The sequence below is a fragment of the Hyperolius riggenbachi genome, chromosome 2 (assembly GCF_040937935.1).
Source record: "Hyperolius riggenbachi isolate aHypRig1 chromosome 2, aHypRig1.pri, whole genome shotgun sequence".
NCBI lineage: Eukaryota > Metazoa > Chordata > Amphibia > Anura > Hyperoliidae > Hyperolius > Hyperolius riggenbachi.
Window position 1 is genome coordinate 197,385,070 of NC_090647.1, and position 19,362 is coordinate 197,404,431.

General features: G+C 45.0%; 1 protein-coding gene across 3 annotated transcripts in view; it reads right to left on the reverse strand.

Annotated features, from left to right (window-relative positions):
- Positions 1-19,116, reverse strand: part of SLC15A1 (solute carrier family 15 member 1) — a 77,094-nt gene extending 57,978 nt beyond the window's left edge. For 2 of the 3 annotated variants that reach the window (XM_068267960.1, XM_068267959.1), the window contains exon 1: positions 19,045-19,116. Coding sequence is in view for 1 of the 3 variants with exons in the window: in XM_068267958.1 (XP_068124059.1) it covers positions 16,921-16,924 (4 nt within the window). In the remaining 2 variants the exon portion in view is untranslated. Of the gene's footprint in view, positions 1-16,920; positions 16,964-19,044 lie in introns of those variants that run through there. The other variant, XM_068267958.1, reaches the window with a different exon arrangement.
- Between the last annotated feature and the right edge of the window lie 246 nt (positions 19,117-19,362).

The following is a 19,362-nucleotide window of genomic DNA, read 5'->3' on the forward strand; positions in this document are numbered from 1 at the left end:
TATAAGATCATGTCAATCCCTCATAATGACCAGCATAATTAAGCACAAACCTGGCATTAACATATTTTAAGCTGAAAAGTGACTTCACCATATCCAGTGGTCCCTCATCTCATATAAAGTATTTTCTTTATCATCAAGCTCTACTTTATGTGAGATTTTGTACATGGCAGAGTTGGAGAGGGATTTTGGGGTCACTTTCATTGAAACCTTTAAGGGGATTTCTGTTTTCTCTTGTCTATGTGTCTGTATTGTGGAGTGTACCATCTACTGTACATTTGTATTATGATAATGATCAGATGCAGTCATTTATCAGGAACACCTGCTGATCAGCATTTCCCAGTGTCTTACAAGCACCTACAAACCACTCCTCGGCTTTTTCTGTAGCTAGAAAATGACCTGTCTTTCTCCAGTAAGGGCTGCTACAGGCTGGTCAGATCACACTTCTCAGTTGCCAATGCCATTTACAGCCAATTGACATACAAGAATATAGGAGTTACTCTAATGTCAGTAGAGGCTTGTTCTTATCTTCTGTGATTTATTGATGCTCTAGACAGCTACTGTAAAGGAAAAATGATATGTGTGTAAATGTATAATTTCCCAGGACAGATACGGTATGCATTGTGGGACTGTTCCTTAGTGTTGTTGAATCCACAATGTATACCTTTCATACATCACTTCACTAATATCCAGACATCTTCCTTGACACTACCAACGTTTTGTAAATGAGTTGCCTTGTCACAACCTTGTATTCAAGATTTCTCACAAACCTCTCTACTTCTCATGCATCTTTTTTCACATCCCATTTATTACTCTCCAACCCTCCAACTCTGTATGCATACTCTTAAAGCAGACCTGAACTCTTGCACAGGAGACAAGGAAACATAGAGAAATCCACTCTGTGTGTGTTAACCACTTGATGACCCAGCCTTTACCCCCCCTTAAGGACCAGCGCTGTTTTCGCTGATCTGTGTTGGGTGGGCTCTACAGCCCCCAGCACAGATCAAACACCAGGCAGAGCGACCAGATCGCCCCCTTTTTTCCCCACTAGGGGGATGATGTGCTGGGGGGTCTGATCGCTCCTGCCTGCGTGTGGCTGGCGGGGGGGGACACCTCGAAGCCCCCTCCACCGCAGGATTCCCCCTCTCCCTCTCCTCCATCCCTTCCCCGGAGATCAGAGGCTGCACAAAAACGGATCTGTCCTGTGCAGCCTCTAACAGGCTTCTGCCTGTCATGTGACAGCGATCCCCGGCCGCTGATTGGCCGGGGATCGCTGATGTAGTACAACGCTGCTACTGTTAGCAGCGTTGTACAAATGTAAACAAAGTGGATTATTTCCCCTCGTGTTTACATTTAGCCTGCGAGCCGCGATCGCGGCCCGCAGGCTATTCACGGAGCCCCCCGCCGTGAATTGACAGGAAGCAGCCGCTCGCGCCAGCAGCTGTTTCCTGATTAATTAGATTGCAGCCGGCGACGCAGGTCTGCGTCGCTGGTCCTGCAGCTGCCACTTTGCCGACGCGCGTTATGAGTGCACGGTCGGCAATTGGTTAATAGATAACAGCCTGTCTAATTCTCCTTTCTCAGCAAGTAATGAACTAGTATAATTTGAGCAGTTAGCTCTCTGCTGACTCCGAGCTAATATGTAAACACAGGAGATTAACCCTTCCTGTGCTCCTAGGATACCAGGAAGTAAACACTCTGCAAAATCTCAGTGTGCTCTTTAAGCTGTAACAAGGAAATGTTTTTCTTTTTTGTTATGTTGTTGCTTATCTTTTAGAGCAGAGAGGAAGTTCAGGTCCGCTTTAGAGGACATCTCTGCAGGCAACCATATAATCATATCCAGCATATCCTTTTAATCACTAACCTTACTTCTTGCATAATCTAACTAAGGTACTCACTATCTCCTGACACATTTTACATACTGCCTTCTTGTTTCTTCCCCTCTGGCCACTAACGGTCCAATTTCTAGCGAAAAATCGTTCGAGCGATCAGAAATTCTAATCGGATGAAAAATCGTTCACTACACCATCAACTAACCAATCATTGCTTCCTATCTATCACGATCACCAAGAAAATCCAAATTTTCGTTTGACGAAAATTCAATCGGGCGACATTTTTTTTCACTCGTTCATAATCGATTGTGTCCACCAATGGAGATTATTTACAACCAATCCGATCAGAATTTCTGATCGCTCGAACGATTTTTCGCTAGAAATTGGACCGTTAGTGGCCAGCTTAGTCTAGATTGTAAGCTCATAAGGGCAGGGCTCTCTTCCTTTTTTTTCTTGCAATTCTTGTAGGATTTTAGAGTTATATTATTATTTGTGATGAATGCATGAAGCCTCTAACAATAATAACAATGACGCTGAATGTGATAATACTGGCAATTGAATGCAGTGTAATATTTTCATTATCTATTGGTCATTTTGTATACTTTACTGTCTACCTCAGCTTCAGAAACAAAGGTAGTTGGTCTGCACTGTATCAGACATACTACGGCATGTGTTACAGCCTAGAGGCCTTATTGTAAAACATTATGCCAACTCTCCAACTGTAATAGTCAAGTCAAATAGACTTCCAACGCCTCTAGGAGAAAAGACACTCCTTTGAGGATGGTGTGGAGCACATTTTGGAGAAGAAGAAAGAAGAAAACGTGTTTTCAATAGGAAATAAAGAGGCCATCTATGTCTATCTGAAACAACCATCCCAAAATATGAAAGCATCTTTTGACCGAAACAGAGTAAAATGGCGCCGGGACATTTGGGCGCACCATGCACCGCCATAGGCTGTAATGTGAATTAGAGCTATATCGGCATTCAGACAGTAATTTGGGTGCCATCAAAAGATGGAGCCTAAATTACTTTAAAAACAGCGTAATTTGGCCGCCAGCAATAGCTGCCAGGCGAAATAGGTCTTTCCCCGAGTCCACAGCGGCCTGGAGGGGGAATAGTAATTAACCCCCGGCGGGAGTTTTGCAGGAGCAGGGTAAGACTTTTTCACCTTCACACTGTGCCCAAATTTCCTGGCGCTGTTTTTGCATGTATACTCCTTTGACACCATTTATCAACAAAATATAATGCACTTTTATCATCCTTACCTAGACATTTAATATAAAATACAATCTGCTCAAAAAATGAATTAGTTAGGCTATTGGCTGAGGCAAGTGGATTACCTACATTTATATATTGGCAGGTATCTCCCTCCCTCACTAGAACTGGAGACATTTCTCTATAACAGGGAGGAACCACCCTCTAGAGCAGGCGTGTCAAATTTAAATACAAAGTGGGCCGACATTGATCACTGGGATGAATTGCGAGCCACCCTCAATGTCTAATGGCCTCCTCCCTCCCTTTTAAATTTCTCTGGTATCTAATAGCTCCCCCTTCTCCCCCTCTAAACAGTTCCCTGGTGTCTACTGGTCCCCCCTCCCACATATAGAATTCCCTGGTGTCTAATGTCCCTCCCCCTATATAGTTCTTGGGTGTCTAGTGGCCCTCCTCCACTCCCCTACACAGTTCCTTGGTGTCTGGTGGTGACCCTGCTCCATCCCCTATACAGTTCTTTGGTGTCTAATTCCTCCTCCCTTCCCTATACAGTTCCCTGGTTTCTAGTGCACCACTTCCCTCCTCTCCACAGTTCACTGGTGTCTAGTGGCCCTCCACCAATCCCCTATAGAGTTTACAGAGTTAGTATAGCACCATCTTGTGGTCAAAAATTAAAACTACTTCCAAATACACCGTTATACACTTACCATAGAAAAATTAAATACATTTTCATTATTTTTTAACTCCTTCACCCCTAACCCAAAATAAAATATTATCGCCATACATTGTACTAGGGACACAATTTAAACATTGAAATAACCGGGACAAATGGGCAAATAAAATGTGTCTGCTTTATCTTCAATAGCACATTTTATTTTTAAACTACAATGGCTGAAAGCTGAGAAATGGTGACTTTTTTCATTTTTTTCTTCTTCTCCCCTGTCAAATGCATCTAAATTAATATAATTATTAGCATAATGTACTGCCCAAAGAAAGCCTAGTTTTCCCCCCCAAAATACTATATAGATTACTTCAGTGTGATAATTATTGATAAAGTTATTGCCGAATGAATGGGAAGAGCTATTAAAGGGGGAAAAAACTGTGGTAGAGAAGTGGGTAAAGTGGACCCAAATTAAAAATACAAGATTTCAGAAATAAAATTTATTTTCTAAATTATAATAATAAATAGCAGCCTTTTTTCAGCTGCATGACAAATATAAAATATTTTACATTTATTGGAGGAAACCCTCCCTTCCTTTCATATTGCCGGGACAGAATCCGGCAGACTGGTGGAGTAGATGGTGTCCAGCAAAGGAGGAATTGCTAATGGCTGCCACCTGTATAACCCTAGTTATGCAAAGAGAAGGGTGAAAAGCATGCACTGAAATGCTCATAGGCTTGAAGGAGTGTTTATTTATCTTTGTATGTGTCAGAGTGGTGCAACTAAATATTTTGAATTAAAAAAATGTTTGGTTTGGGTCCGCTTTAAATGCTCTGAAGTCTAACCCATAGCTCTGGGTAGTGACTTGAACATACAATGTGAAAATGTACTTCTGTAGAGGTTATAAATGAATATCAATTTCAGCCTTTATCCCATTAACCAAGATAGAAACCACAGCACACATCTCAGTCCGCCCTGCACCGGGTATCACAGTGATATTATCTTCTATGGACGCAATCAATGCACTTTGTGTTCCTAGTATGTACGGTAAACACATCTGAAGCAGATTGTAGATCTGTTTATGAGTGCAATTACTGATCGCTGTGTAATCTTTGTTCTGCCACTTATGGTAATAAAATCCAGTTCTGAAACCAGCAAACATAATCTGCACTATTTTGCAACATTAGCACAAGTAAATATTAACAGATTATGGGCAAGGTGCCTGCAGCACTTCTAAGAGATCAGCTATCATCCTACATAAGCCCTCATGCGAGATATGGTTTATGCCTATGTTTATACAGTAAGTTTGTGTATGCCCTCCCTCCTCCCCCAGGCAATTTCTTGAATATTATTAGATACTTTGCTATTTGAGGGAAATAATCTACCACCTTTCCTCTCCAACTAGACTATGCTATGGAGATTTATACCCCAGCCTGTGCCACTCCAGGGCTGCCAGGCTTCTGAATGCATAGCAGATGCACTACTGGTATTCTATTTTGCTACTACGCTGAGAGCTTCATGGTTGGCTGCATTATAGGAAAGCACTGAGTTCAAGACTGTTTTCTTTATGAATTTTTTTCTAATATTGGGGCCCAGAGGTGGCTGATTACCTAATTTTAGGCTTCTGAGAATCTGAGTGTGTCTTCTTTTTAATACATATTGTAATGCTTGATACACATGCACCTAGTATCTCTTATATGCATTGGAGGTATGCTTAATTTATTTTCTCTTGCATGTAAAGGGGTGATCAGTAACACCCCTTTTGGCCTTTGTTTTTTTTTTTAATTATCCTTAAATAAAATTTGATGTATTTTCTTTGACTTTGTCAGAGACAATTGTATTTTTACTCCAGAATCTAGCTATATAAATTCCATTTGAAGGCCTTTCTCCATTACTGTTCAAATGTATGCCAGTCGTTCAAATGAAGAGGAGACAACCTAGAGTCATTTTCCAAGAAGATTCTCAGTAAGAACCGAAATGCCTTAAAGACCCATTGTCGCTAAAATCTTATCATTGTAAACAGGGCCGTGCAGAGGGTCCTTAAGTGGGGGGTGCTCAAATTTTAAAAAGGGGCCTGGCAATGCCTTCCCCCGCATGCCCCCCGCTCCTCGTTTCTGGCCCCCGTATTGATTGTCATGCTGCTGAATGCAGATGATGGGTGCCATGTGGGTTCTGGGTGTAAGTACTGAGTGTCATGTGGGTTCTGGCTATGGTTGGGTATCGAGTGTAGAGTGACCATATTTTTGTGGGTCCAACCTGGGACGGGGGGGTGGGGGGGGCGTGGGGGGGGGGGGGCGGCGCGCTCAGCGCGCCGCGGCGAAAAGTGGGAAGGAGTGAGGAGCACGCAGCGGCGAAGACTGGGGGAGGGGGGCTGCGGCGCGCGCAGCGCCGCGCCGAAAAAATGGGCGTGGCCATGACATTGTATGGGCGGAGCTAACGTAATGATGTAACAGCGAGGCATAAGAAAGCAGTGTTTACGCCATGATGTGGACAAACGAGACTTTGTATCATGGGTGTGCAGAAACTGTGTGATGCTAATAGTATACCGTAACCACAAAGCAGCAAACATAGCCATCTATGACCATTAAATAATAAATGCAGTAACAGTTACCCCGGACACCAGAAAATAAACGCAATAGGCAACATGTCAGTATAAAATAAATGCAATGCGGGCAAACATGTCAGTACAAAATAAACGCAATGCGGGCAACATGTCAGTACAAAATAAACGCACTGCGGGCAAACATTTCACCAGAAAAGAAACGCACTGCGGGCAAACATTTCACCAGAAAAGAAACGCACTGCGGCCAAACATTTCACCAGAAAAGAAACGCAATGCGGGCAAACATTTCGCCAGAAAAGAAACGCACTGCGGCCAAACATTTCACCAGAAAAGAAACGCACTGCGGGCAAACATTTCACCAGAAAAGAAACACACTGCGGCCAAACATTTCACCAGAAAAGAAACGCAATGCGGGCAAACATTTCGCCAGAAAAGAAACGCACTGCGGCCAAACATTTCGCCAGAAAAGAAACGCAATGCGGGCAAACATTTCGCCAGAAAAGAAACGCACTGCGGGCAAACATTTCACCAGAAAAGAAACGCACTGCGGCCAAACATTTCACCAGAAAAGAAACGCAATGCGGCAAACATTTCGCCAGAAAAGAAACGCACTGCGGGCAAACATTTCGCCAGAAAAGAAACAATGCGGGCAAACATTTCACCTGGAAAAGAAACAATGCGGGCAAACATTTCACCTGGAAAAGAAACAATGCGGGCAAACATTTCACCTGGAAAAGAAACAATGCGGGCAAACATTTCACCTGGAAAAGAAACAATGCGGGCAAACATTTCACCTGGAAAAGAAACAATGCGGGCAAACATTTCACCTGGAAAAGAAACAATGCGGGCAAACATTTCACCTGGAAAAGAAACAATGTGGGCAAACATTTCACCTGAAAAGAAACAATGCGGGCAAACATTTCACCTGGAAAAGAAAGCATTTACTCACCTGGCAGAAGTGTCCGGCCTCTGGCGCGCTGCTCCGTCCCGGGACCGTCTTCCTCCTCCTGCTCTTCTCTCCCGCGCTGACAGGGCTACGGCAAGATGGCGCCCGAAGCCCTGTACTAGTGACACAAATAGGTCTCCAGTACAGGGCTTCGGCAGCCATCTTGCCGTAGCCCTGCTCGCCTGCCGGTGTCGGAAACAGACACCGGAAGAGGAGGCTGGAGCGGGGCTGCGGGCAATGAACTGGCACGGCGTCTATAGACGCCGCTGCCAGTTCATTGAGGAGAGAGTGGCCAGAGTCCCGAGGCCGGGACGTCCCGCTGCTGAAAGCGGGACGTTTCCCGGGACCTCATTAAGCCTGGGACAGCGGACCCCGAATCCGGGACGTGTCCCGGGCAATCCGGGACGTCTGGTCACTCTAATCGAGTGTCATGCGGGTGTTGATTGCAAGAACTCATGTAAGATCTGGGTGCATGTACTGGATGTCATGTGGGTGCTGGGTGCAGGTACCGGGTGTGACATGGGTGTGAATACTTGGCGCCATGCCTGTACTGGGTGCTGGCTATGGGTGGGCTGTGGGCTCTGGGCATCACATGGGTTTTGAATGCAGGTACTTTGGGTGCGGTTATGGGTTAAGTGGATACTTGGTGCAGATAGTGGGTGCCATGTGGAAGCTGGGTGCAGGTGTGAGTACTGGGTGCAATTTTAGGCCAGGGTGTAGATACTTGGTGTCATGTGAGTGTGAGTACTGGGTGCCAACTATGAGGGGAAGGGGTGGCTGATTGGAAAAGTAGAGTTCAGTGTGGGTGCTGCAGGAAGGGGCAGGGCCGTGCAGAGGTGTGGTGCTCAAATTTGAAATTGAAAAATCGTGCTAAATTGTGTATGTAATACCCCCTCTCCATAAAGCATAAGGCAGTCTTATCCCCCCCCCCCCCCTACACACACACACCTTTATAGCAGTATCAGGCAGACTGTGTATCTCCTTACAACTCTTTTGGTGCTACCACCCTCAAATCAGCAGTGATAGGTGCCCACTGTTAGTGGGTTAGAGTGGGCATAGTGGAGCCCACTGTAGAGGCACAGACTCACCTTTCATTGCTAGGACCTCTGTCCCTCTTGATCAGCACCCAAGCCTCTTTTCAGGCAAATAAGTGGTTACCAATATGCAGTGGTTGCTAAGCATTAGTAGATGCATAACTGCAGTAAGTGCCAAGGTGCAGTGGGTGCCCAGATGCAGTGGATGGTAAGACGCAAAGGTTCACTTTGTGGTAAGTTGCAGTGGGTGCCCAGATGCCAACATAAAGTCTGTGTCAAGCTGCTTTGGGTACCAAGGTCCAGTTTGTATTGGGTGTTTATTTGCAGTGGGTGCTATGCAGTATTGGGTGCTGAATGAGTAGCAGATAGTGATAAACAATAGTGGGTGCCATGTGAGTGTTAATTGGTACAGGGAGACATGTGAGTGTTGGACATGAGTGAGTAGGGAGTGCCATGCGTGGTCTAGATGTGTGCCATGGGAGAGTACTGTGTCTCATATGGGTTCGGACTAAGGATGGGTACTGGGTGCTATTTGGGTGCTGGCCAATAGCCATGGACGGGTACTAGGTGCATACAGTATAATGACTTTGGAACTTGGTGACGTGTGAGTACTGTGCCATGTGGGTGTTGATTATGGGGGTATGTGGGTCTTAGGTGCAAATACTGAGTGCCAAGTGGGTACTGGGAGTGAGCACATGGTGACATATGGGTGATGGGTGCTGGCTAGTGGGGTATTTGTTGTCATGTGGGGACTAAAGGCAGATGCTGGGTGCCATGTGGGTTCTGGGTGCTAGCACAGGGTGTCATGTGGATTCTGGCTCTATGGGTGTATATCAACCATCATGTAGGTGTTGATTGCAGGTACTCAGTCCCTTTTGAGTTCTGGGTGCAAGTACTGGATGTCATATGTGAGTGCTTAGTGTGGGTGCTGGGCACCAAGTGGAGGCTTAGTGCAACTGGAACTACTGCAGATGAACATGTGGGTGTTGGGTGCAGGTACTGGGTATCACATATGTGCAAATACTTGGTGCCATGCCTGCACTGGGTGCTAGCTCTGGGTGGGTGTTGTGTTTCATAAGGGTTCTGAGTGCAGGTACATCGGGTGCTAGTACTGGTTATGTGAGTGGGTGCCATGTGGAGGCTGTGTGCAGGTGTGAGTAGTGAGTGACATGTCAGAGCTGGGTGGAAGTACTGTGCCATGTAGGTGTGAGTACTGGGTGCCAGCTATAGGGTGAAGGGGTGCAGGTATTGGGTGTCATGTGGCTGTTTGATGCAAGTACTAAGTGCCATATTGAGGCCAGATGTGAGTATTGGGTGCAGGGTGCTTGGTGCAAGTACTGGGTGCTTGCTATAGTGGGGGTTACTGGTTGAGTGTAATGTGGGTTGCCGAATATTGGTGGGATTGCTGTGGGTGCAGGGGGTGGGAGGTCACTGGGTACTGCTATGAATGGCATAGTTGCTGCTAGGGGAGGTCGAGGTCAGTGTGGTTGATGGGGGAAGGGTAGGTCACTGTGGGTGCTGGGGGGAAAAGGAACTGTGGGCGCTGTGGAAAGTAGAGGTCAGTATGGGTGCTGGAGGAAAGGGAGGTCACTGTGGGTCCTTTGGGGGAGATCACTGTGGGTCTCTGGAGGTAGAGGTCATTGTGGGTGCAGGGGGTTGGAGGTCACTATGGGTGCTGCTATGAATGGCAAAGTTGCTGCTAAAGGAGGTAAAGGTCAGTGTGGGTGCTAGGGGAAGGGTAGGCCACTGTGGGTGCTGGGAGAAGTCAGTGTGGTTACTGGAGGAGGGAGTGGATGCTGGGTGTTGGGAGAAGCCACTGTGGGTGCTGGCAATGGGAGAGGTCACTGTAGGTGCTGCTTTTGGGATGGGAGGTCCCTGTGGGTGCTGCAGGGTAAAGGAGGGTAGCCACTGGGGGAGGGAAAAATCACTGTGGGTGCTGGGGGAGGGATAGGTCAGTGTGGGTGCTGGGGTAGGCAGGATCACTGCTAGAGCTGGGGAGGGAGAGGTCACTGTGGGTGCTAGGTGGAGGGAGAGGTCACTGTGGGTGCTGGGGGAGGGAGAGGTCACTATGGGTCCTAGGTGGAGGGAGAGATCACTGTGGGCGCTAGGTGGAGGGATAGGTCACTGTGGGTGCTGGGGGAGGGAAAGGTCACTGTGGGTGCTGGGGGAGGGAGAGGTCACTGTGGGTGCTGGGGAGGGAGAGGTCACTGTGGGTTCTGGGGAGGGAGAGGTCACTATGGGTCCCAGGTGGAGGGAGAGGTCGCTGTGGGTGCTAGATGGAGGGAGAGGTCACTGTGGGTGCTGGGAGAGGTCACTGTGGGTACTGGGTAGGGAGAGATCAGTATGGGTCCTAGGTGGAGGGAGAGGTCACTGTGAGTGCTAGGGGAGGGAGTGGTCACTGGGTACTAGGTGGAGGGAGAGGTCACTATGGGTGCTGGGGGAGGTAGAGGTCAGTATGGGTCCTAGGTGGAGGGAGAGGTCAGTATGCCACACAAGGATTCCTGTCTGGGCCTCTTCACTTGAAAGTGTCCCAGGCGAGGCGGAGCTTCCCGTGGGTGGGCGGGGCTTGTCGCGTCGGGGGCGGGGCTTATTTTGCGCGGCGAGAGGGGCCTTTTTTGAAGATTTTAAAAAGGGGGGTGCCTGGGCACCCAGAGCACCCCCCTGTGCACGTGCCTGATTGTAAATATATTTAAGCACGTACACATAAAAAGTCCATTTCCTCCAGACTAAAATGAGCCATAAATTACCTTTCTCCTATGTTGCTGTCACTTACAGCAAGTAGTAGAAATCTGACTGAACCAACAGGTTTTGGACTGGCCCATCTCCTCATGGGGAATTCTCAGGGTTTTATATTCAAAAGCACTTAGTGAATAGCAGTTGCTCTGTCCAACTGCCAAAAAAAGTGTGCAGCTAGCAGGCTGGCCAGCATCTTTTTACAAATCATTTTCAGGGAGTGTCTTTATAAAGAATAAAAGCCATACTGAGAATCCCCCATGAAGAAATGGACTAGTCCAAAACCTGTTGGTTATGCCAGATTTCTACTACCTACTGTAAGTGAGAGCAACATAGGAGAAAAGTAGTTTTTACTCATTTTACACTGGAAGAAATGTACTTCTTATTTGTATGTCTTTCCATGTATTTTAAATTTTAAGATTTTCGCAATAGTGGTCCTTTAAGGTTGTTTTCCATAAAAAAGGCCGATAGTCAGATGTGTTTGTACCTCCTGTGACTATGCTTTTGGTAATCTGCAGTGAAGGTATGCCAACTTGTCTTGTTTTCTTTTCAGCTAACAGTCTTTGTATCTGTAGCAGTATATCAAGATTTTAGATAAAAGCAGTCATAATGAAGCCTTGCCAGGCAGTGAGGAATTAGAACACCTTTATTTTTTCTGATGTTTTCCTGCTTATTCAGCATACAAACTACCTTCCAGCGTTAGAATTTCAATGGATTTTCCAGTCTACACTGGAGATCTGTGGCACAGAGTGTCAAATCTACAACAGCATCTCCAGGGACCTCTGAGGAACCCCATAGAGGATTTAATAAAACTGGACTGGATTTAAAAAAAAAAGGTCTGCTTTTAGATAGCAACTCTTGCCTGGGTTATACAGGAACATAGCGTGGGTTTCTGAAAGACTAGTAAAATAGTAGTTGTGTTATGGCAGGTTAATGATCCTCAGGCTGTCTGAACTTATTTGTTTGTTAAGAACCAATTCCCATACTCATCAACAAGCCTGACAGTGCTCTGATGTGACCCAGATGAGGAGAGCAAATACTAAACACTTGTTGTCCAGGCAAAACTTTTTAAAGCTATTTTGAATCATCTTTAAAAAAAATGTCATCTCTGATATCTTTAGGAGAAGTGGGGCAGAGGCTGCAAGTTAAAAATGATATACTTGAACCACAGTTTTAAGAGCTGATCCTCTATAATAAAACCTGTAAGTCTCTGGATTTCTGCCACAGCCTGACTCCGTATCAGTAAGGTTAGTTCCACCCATTGTGGAGGTTGTTTCATGCTCCAGGGCTGCCATGGCAGAAGGGGGCAGTCTGGAGCCTGGGAGAAAAGGAATGGAGGGCAGACTGTTTGCAGAGGGGGTAAAATGGACGCAGGGGCGTAGCAATAAGGGTTGCAGCGGTAGCGACCGCATCGGGGCCCTTGGGCCAGAGGGGCCCCAAAGGGCCCTCCCTCAAATGCAGTATTAGCTCTCTATTGGTCCTGTGCTGGTACTAATCACTTCTATAGACACTTTGAATAGTGGTAATCATTAACAAGCTGTTCCCAATACCCTTCTTGCACCTCTGACACTGTAGTTGTCATTGGCAGGTTTTGGTGCGCCGTATATATTGTTATGTATAGAGTGCTTGGGGGGCCCCAATGAAAAACTTGCATCGGGGCCCACAGCTCCAAAGCTACGCCACTGAATGGACGGTTATTCTAATGGCCATAAGGTCTTAATCAAACCAGTGCAGGTTGGATAGATCACTTACATTATCCCCTCAGATTTCCTCAGGGGTCACTTGGGATCTTAGTAAATGTGGTCCAGCATGTGTTCAACCGCATACATATAATTAAGCCGCCAGGAGACTTGGGCACAGGTCAAAGCCAAAAAATGACTCACCCTGCTTCTGCACAAGTCTGAGCGGTGTTAATTACTATTCCCCCTCCAGGCCGTTATGGATAGTGGGGGAAAGATGTAATTCAGCTTCCAGCTATTGCTGGTGCTCGGATTACAGTGTTTTTATCATAATTTGTGCTCCATCCTTTGACGGCTCCCAAATTACTCACTGAGCGCCGCTATAGCCGTAATTCCAAATACAGCCTATGGTGTGCCGGCTGCACCCAAATCTCTGGCGCTGTTCTTACAGCACTCTGTACAATCTTCTGGAGAGGTAAATACAAATCATGGAACCACACGGCAAAACCATTGAGGAGTCAAGCCCCCTTCCCTGCCTCATAGGTGTATATGTTACGGCCAGAACCCGAAGTGTGGCCACTTCTAGTTCTGGCCGGCCACTTCGGGTTCTGGCCGGCCAATGCGCGAAGTGGCCGCTGCGCAGCGGCCAATGTTAGAAATGGAATGTTTCCTTTTATTATGAATGTAGTTTTCCGGCCGTCTCTGGCCAAAATGTAGCAAAACAGTTCGTTCATTAAATGAAATGAAGCTGGCGGCTCCGCCTCCTCTCCTCCGCCCCTGCCTCTTCTCTCTCTCTCTCTCTCTTCTTCGGGCAGCCGGCGGGGACACGCGTGTCCCCGAGAGTCGTTCGTGGCGGCAGGAAAGCAGAGCGGGGAGGCTGCAGACATTGCTTCTGCCGGCACCCGCTCTGCAGGGACGAACGACAGGATTGCCTGCCGCGACGAACGACTCTGGGGGGACACGCATGTCCCCCGCTGCCAGTATCGGGGAGAAGAGAGAGAGAGGCAGGGGCGGAGGAGAGGAGGCGGAGCAGAAGCCGGGCGGCTTCATCCTTCTACATTGCCGCCAGCTTCATTTCATTTAATGAACGAACTGTTTTGCTACATTTTGGCCAGAGACGGCCGGAAAACTACATTCATAATAAAAGGAAACATTCCATTTCTAACATTGGCCGCTGCGCTGCGGCCACTTCGCGCATTGGCCGGCCAGAACCCGAAGTGGCCGGCCAGAACTAGAAGTGGCCACACTTCGGGTTCTGGCCGTAACATATACACTAAACAGTCACACATGCAGCATAACAGAATATGCCAGATAGTTCATAGTGACCCAGGACTACAAGGAAAGTATAGGGGGCAAAAAGAGACCCAAGAGCCCTCCTACTAAAAAGCAACTCTGAATATAGGCAAAATTACATGTAACATACAGAGGATAACTTTCTAATGCAATGCATAGGTGCATACGTCAAAAACAGATGTACACACATTGACTAAGCAACAACCTGCTGCATGCATGGTATGTGGCTGGCGATTGCGTATGACAATTCACTGACCTAAATCTCAGCCATATGCAGTGGTGCAGCATCCATACACGTATAGTTTGCGTAGACATGATATTCACATTACTTTTTAGGGAAAAATTATACATAGAACACTCCTGCAATATTTATTTATTCAAAAATAACAAAAAAAAAGTTATTTTATATAATTTAAAAAACAAACAAACAACATTTCCTCTCTGAAGCCTCATTAACTCCTGGTTCCCCCATGCAGTCTGCTCATCCCCATTGCAATACAGATCAGGAGTCACACTGGCGGGCATATGAATTTCCCACTTGGGCTTCCTATTGGTTCATGATGTCTATAGAAGACCTAAGCAAACACCACAATCTCATTTCTTAGTTGTGTTATTTATTCCAAATGTGATTACTGCAATCAAACTGGCAGAGATCTACTAACCCAAGAATATCTCATTGTCAAAATACCAAATCATTTCATACAGTTTATCAATGGCGCAACAGTAAACTTCCATCAAGTGAGCAATGGGACGAGCTATGCTGAAAAGACCTGTCCATTAAAGGACAACTGTATCGAAAGGTATTTGGAGGCTGCCATATTTTCTTTTAAGCAATACAAGTTGCCTGGCTATTCTGTTGATCTTCTGCCTCTAATACATTCAGCCATAGACCCACAACAAGCATATGCAGATTAGATTTTTCTGACATTATTGTCAGAAAATCTGACAAGATTAGCTGCATGCTTGTTTCTGGTGTGATTCAGAAACTACTGCAGCCATATAGATCAGCAGGGCTGCCAGGTAACTGGAATTGTTTAAAAGGAAATAAATATGGCAGCCTCCACATTCTTCTCACTTCAATTTTCCTTTAAGGCAGGACAAAAATGACCGAAGAACATAAATGATACTACATTGCTGGCCTAGAATCATAGCTGACAGGATTTGTAGGCCTTGCTTGAGTCATATCACACCATAGTAAGGATTTTCAAAAGGTTAGTGAATTAGTCAATGTGCACATGTAGTTATGTTTGCATATCTGCAATGAGGTAGCTTGGAAAACCTAAAAATAAAAATGTTTGCTGTGAGAGCACACAAACAGTTTGATTGCACAACAGCTAACTCACTAAGGGCTGGTGCACACCGAGCTGGTCTTTTGCCGTTTTTGCAGCTGCTTGCGGCTGCGGATACGCTTGGTTAATGTATCTCAATGGGGTGGTTCACACCAGAGCGGGAGGCGTTTTGCTGAAATGCATACCACCGGGATGAGGCATTTTTTGGATAGCGGAGGCGTTTCTGCCTCCAATGTAAAGTATAGGAAAACCGCTCTGAAAAACGGCAGTTCAGAGCAGTTTTGCCGGCGTTTTTGTTACAGAAGCTGTTCAGTAACAGCTTTACTGTAACAATATATGAAATCTACTACACCAAAAACGCTTCCCAAAACCGCAAAATGCTAGCTGAACGCTACAGAGAAATAAGAAAAAGCATTTAAAAATCTGCTAGCATTTTGCGGATCTGCTAGCGGTTTTTGGTATGCACCAGGCCTAAGATTTTGTCAATTGTTTCTATAGTCTGATATGCAAGGGCTACAAGCCCATCCCAGTTGTTTTTGAGGGGTAAATCCAGGTCAGTTTTGCAGCATAACTTATGTCTAATGGCTCCCCAGCTTAGTGATAATTATATAGTTATTTGGGTTGAAAGAAGACATCCATCCATTGAGGTCAACCAGAAAATAAGGTACAACATCAGCCTGCTCCCTCACATATCCCTGTTGATCCAGATCAGGGGCGTAACTAGCAATCACCGGGCTCCCCTGCAAAACTTTGGAAGGGGCCTCCTCCCCCCCCCCCCCCCTCGCTATCTGCACAGGTAAACTAAGAACCAATGTTATTCAATGGGCTAGTGCACACTTTAATGTGTTTTCCCCAAGCAGATAAAAACAGACAGCAGTGAAGCACTGCAAACTGAATAGGGACTGTCCACAAATATTTGCATGATTCGTTATCAGTGGCTGAGCAGATGCAGTCATTAGAATAACTGTGCAGAGAGCAGAAAGCTTTTTTCACTCCGTGCCCTTATTTTCCAGTCTCTCAGGACAGGGAAATGAAACTTCACCCCCAACGGGGGCCCCTGTGGCTTCTGGGCCCCCTGTGGCGGCATCCATTGCAGGGTCTATTGTTACGCCCCTGATCCAGATGAAGGTTAAAAACACTTAAAAGGCATGATCCAATTAGCCCCAAAAGGGGAAATAATTCCTTCCGGACTCCAGGTGGCAAACAGATAAAATCCCTGGATCAACACTGCTGGGGAGAGCCAAATAATTATAACCATATAATTATAACCATGTATGCATCTAAGCCCCCTAAACCGCAGCTATAGAATTTGCCATAACTACTTCTTGTGGTAATATATTACACATTTTAATCATTCATACTGATGGCTTTAGTATTACAAGCCTTTTGTGTTAATACAGTAAATCTATAGTTTGAGGGACAAATACAGTGGCTGAAAAACAAATCTGCATGTAGCCAAATAAATAATAATTAGAATATAATCTAATTTTTGTCATCATAGTTATTCGTTTTGAGGCAGTATGCTAGAGATCAGAAGTGCATCTTTTGTGTTTGCAGCTGATATTATACAACAGCTGATATAATACAGCTACATAATATTTTCTTGCTGATTGAATAATAAACCTATGGCTTGCAGTAACAATGCAATACAAGCTCCCTGGGAGAATACAGGCGTACATACCCATGGTGACCAGGATACAGGATGATGGAGTGCTGGCTGTATCCTTCAGAGAATGGCAATGAGCTGCAGGTGTACTTCTATTTTAATGTGTCTGCACCTGGCTCAAGCCCAGGTTAAGGTACTTATTAAAATAACACAGAAGCTATCTCCTCCTCCAACTTGTTTGAAATAGATAGGTGTCACAGGGAGCTCCTCCTCTGCACAGGCAGCTGTTGGAAAGTACAGTCCAGGGGTTGATTAACTTCTGTGGGATGGGAGATGAGGCAGGAGGACACTGACATGAAATCTGTGTGCTACAGCAAAATGGCATAGAAATGCTGATAAAAGTCTCTTGTTTACAGTGGTTGCTGCCAGTATTGTACAACGTCAGCTGTGTACATTACATGGTCAGAAGACTCTTAGTGCACTAAGCGGGAGGCTACAGAAGTGCAGTTTTTCATCTTAAAGAGGAACTTCAGCCTAAACAAACATACTGTCATTAAGTTACATTATTTATGTTAATTAAAATGGATAGGCGATATAGTCTCTTACCCACACTGTTTTAAAAGAACAGGCAAATGTTTGTGATTTCATGAGGACTGCCATCTTTTTGGTTGAAAGGAGGTGACAGGGAGCATGAGACACAGTTCCAACTGCCCTGTGTCCTGATCAACCCTCCCAGCTGCGTGCGCTCAGCAACGAGAACAACATCATCAGAAATCCCATAATGCTTTGCACAGCATCAGGGAAAAAATGTCCAGGCAGATTTCTTTGATGGGGCGGAGCTTAGCTTTTGTGCAGCTAAAAATTAGGCTTGGGTAAGAAAAACAAAGTTCTGATGCTGTTAAACTGTTAAAGAAACACCAAGCCTTTTCAGTGCTGCTGTGTATATTTTTTTAGTCTGGAGGTTCATTTTAAGCTCTTATGCAAATTACAAGAAGTATGTGTCAAATGATAAACATATTACTTACAGCATTATTTCCTTAACTAAAGCATAAATAATATATTAACAACGCTTCAATGAGATGGTTTTTGTTTGAGCATCCATTACAAGGATAGTTCCTTCTTCATTATTTTCCTGACAGAGAGTAATAAAATGAATGGCTGTGTATATACAGTATATTATCATACACTTTCTTACCTTTAAAGACCGATTGTTGTGGCCCTATTAATTTTCCAGTGACATCCTCTAGTTTGTTTAAAATTATTTTTGCATATATTTTAATATAAACATTTATTATGGAAATCGTAGTAAAACTGTCTTAGTCATCAAGAAATTCCACCTCTTCAGGAATGAGGAACATTCTGCAAAACTTAGGAGCCATATTAGACTTAAAGGGAACCTAAACTGAGAAGGCTATGGATTTTTACTTTTAAAATAATACCAGTTACCTGACTATCCTGCTGATCCTGTGTCTCTAATACTTTTAGGCTGGATTACCATATGACATAGCACGAAAAAGTAGCATTTTAGGATGGTGCGTTGCGCTTTTCTTTTGCGTTTTTAGTGCGTTTTACATTTCAGTTTTTTGCGTGCGTTTAAATTCATTTGTGGTTCACTAATGTAAAACGCAAATGCTTTTTTTTATATAAATGCATGCAAATCCCTAGGAAGACAACAGGAAGCGGAAGCACATCAGAAATCTTTATTTTTTAATAAAAACGCATTCAAAACGCTATGCATATGCGTTACCATAGACTTTCATTATGTGTGTTTTGGAAGCCATCCTGTATAATATGCAACACTACAAGCATTTGTGAAACGCATACTGTAAAAACGCAGTGCAATGCAGCTTCTTCTGCATCTCATAGACTAACATTGCTGCATAAAAAGCAGCGTTTCCCGCTACGCTAGCGTTTCTGCTATGTGTACACCCAGCCTCAGCCACAGCCCCTCAACAAGCATGCAGATCAGGTGCTCTGACTGAAGTCAGACTGGATTAGCTGCATGCTTGTTTCAGGTGTGTGATTCAGCCACTACTGCAGTCAAAGAGATCAGTAGGACTGCCAGGCAACTGGTATTGTTTAAAAGGAAACACCCATATCCCTTCTCACTTAAAGAGGAACTCCAGCCTAAACAAACATACTGTCATTAGGTTACATTAGTTATGTTAATTAAAATAGATAGGTAATATAATCTCTTACCCACACTGTTTTAAAAGAGCAGGCAAATGTTTGATTTCATGATGAAAGCCATCTTTTTGGTTGAAAGGAGGTGACAGGGAGCATGCGACACAGTTCCAACTGTCCTGTGTCCTGAGCACCTCTCCCAGTTGCTAGGCAACGTGAATAACAACATAGGAAATCCCATCATGCTCTGCACAGCATCAGGGAAAAAAGCCTGGGCTTTTTTTCTTTGATGGGTGGAGCTTAGCTAAAAATGCAGTTAAAAATTATGCTTTGGTAAGAAAAACAAAGTTCTGATGCTGTGAAACTGTTAAAGAAACACCAAGACTTTTCAGT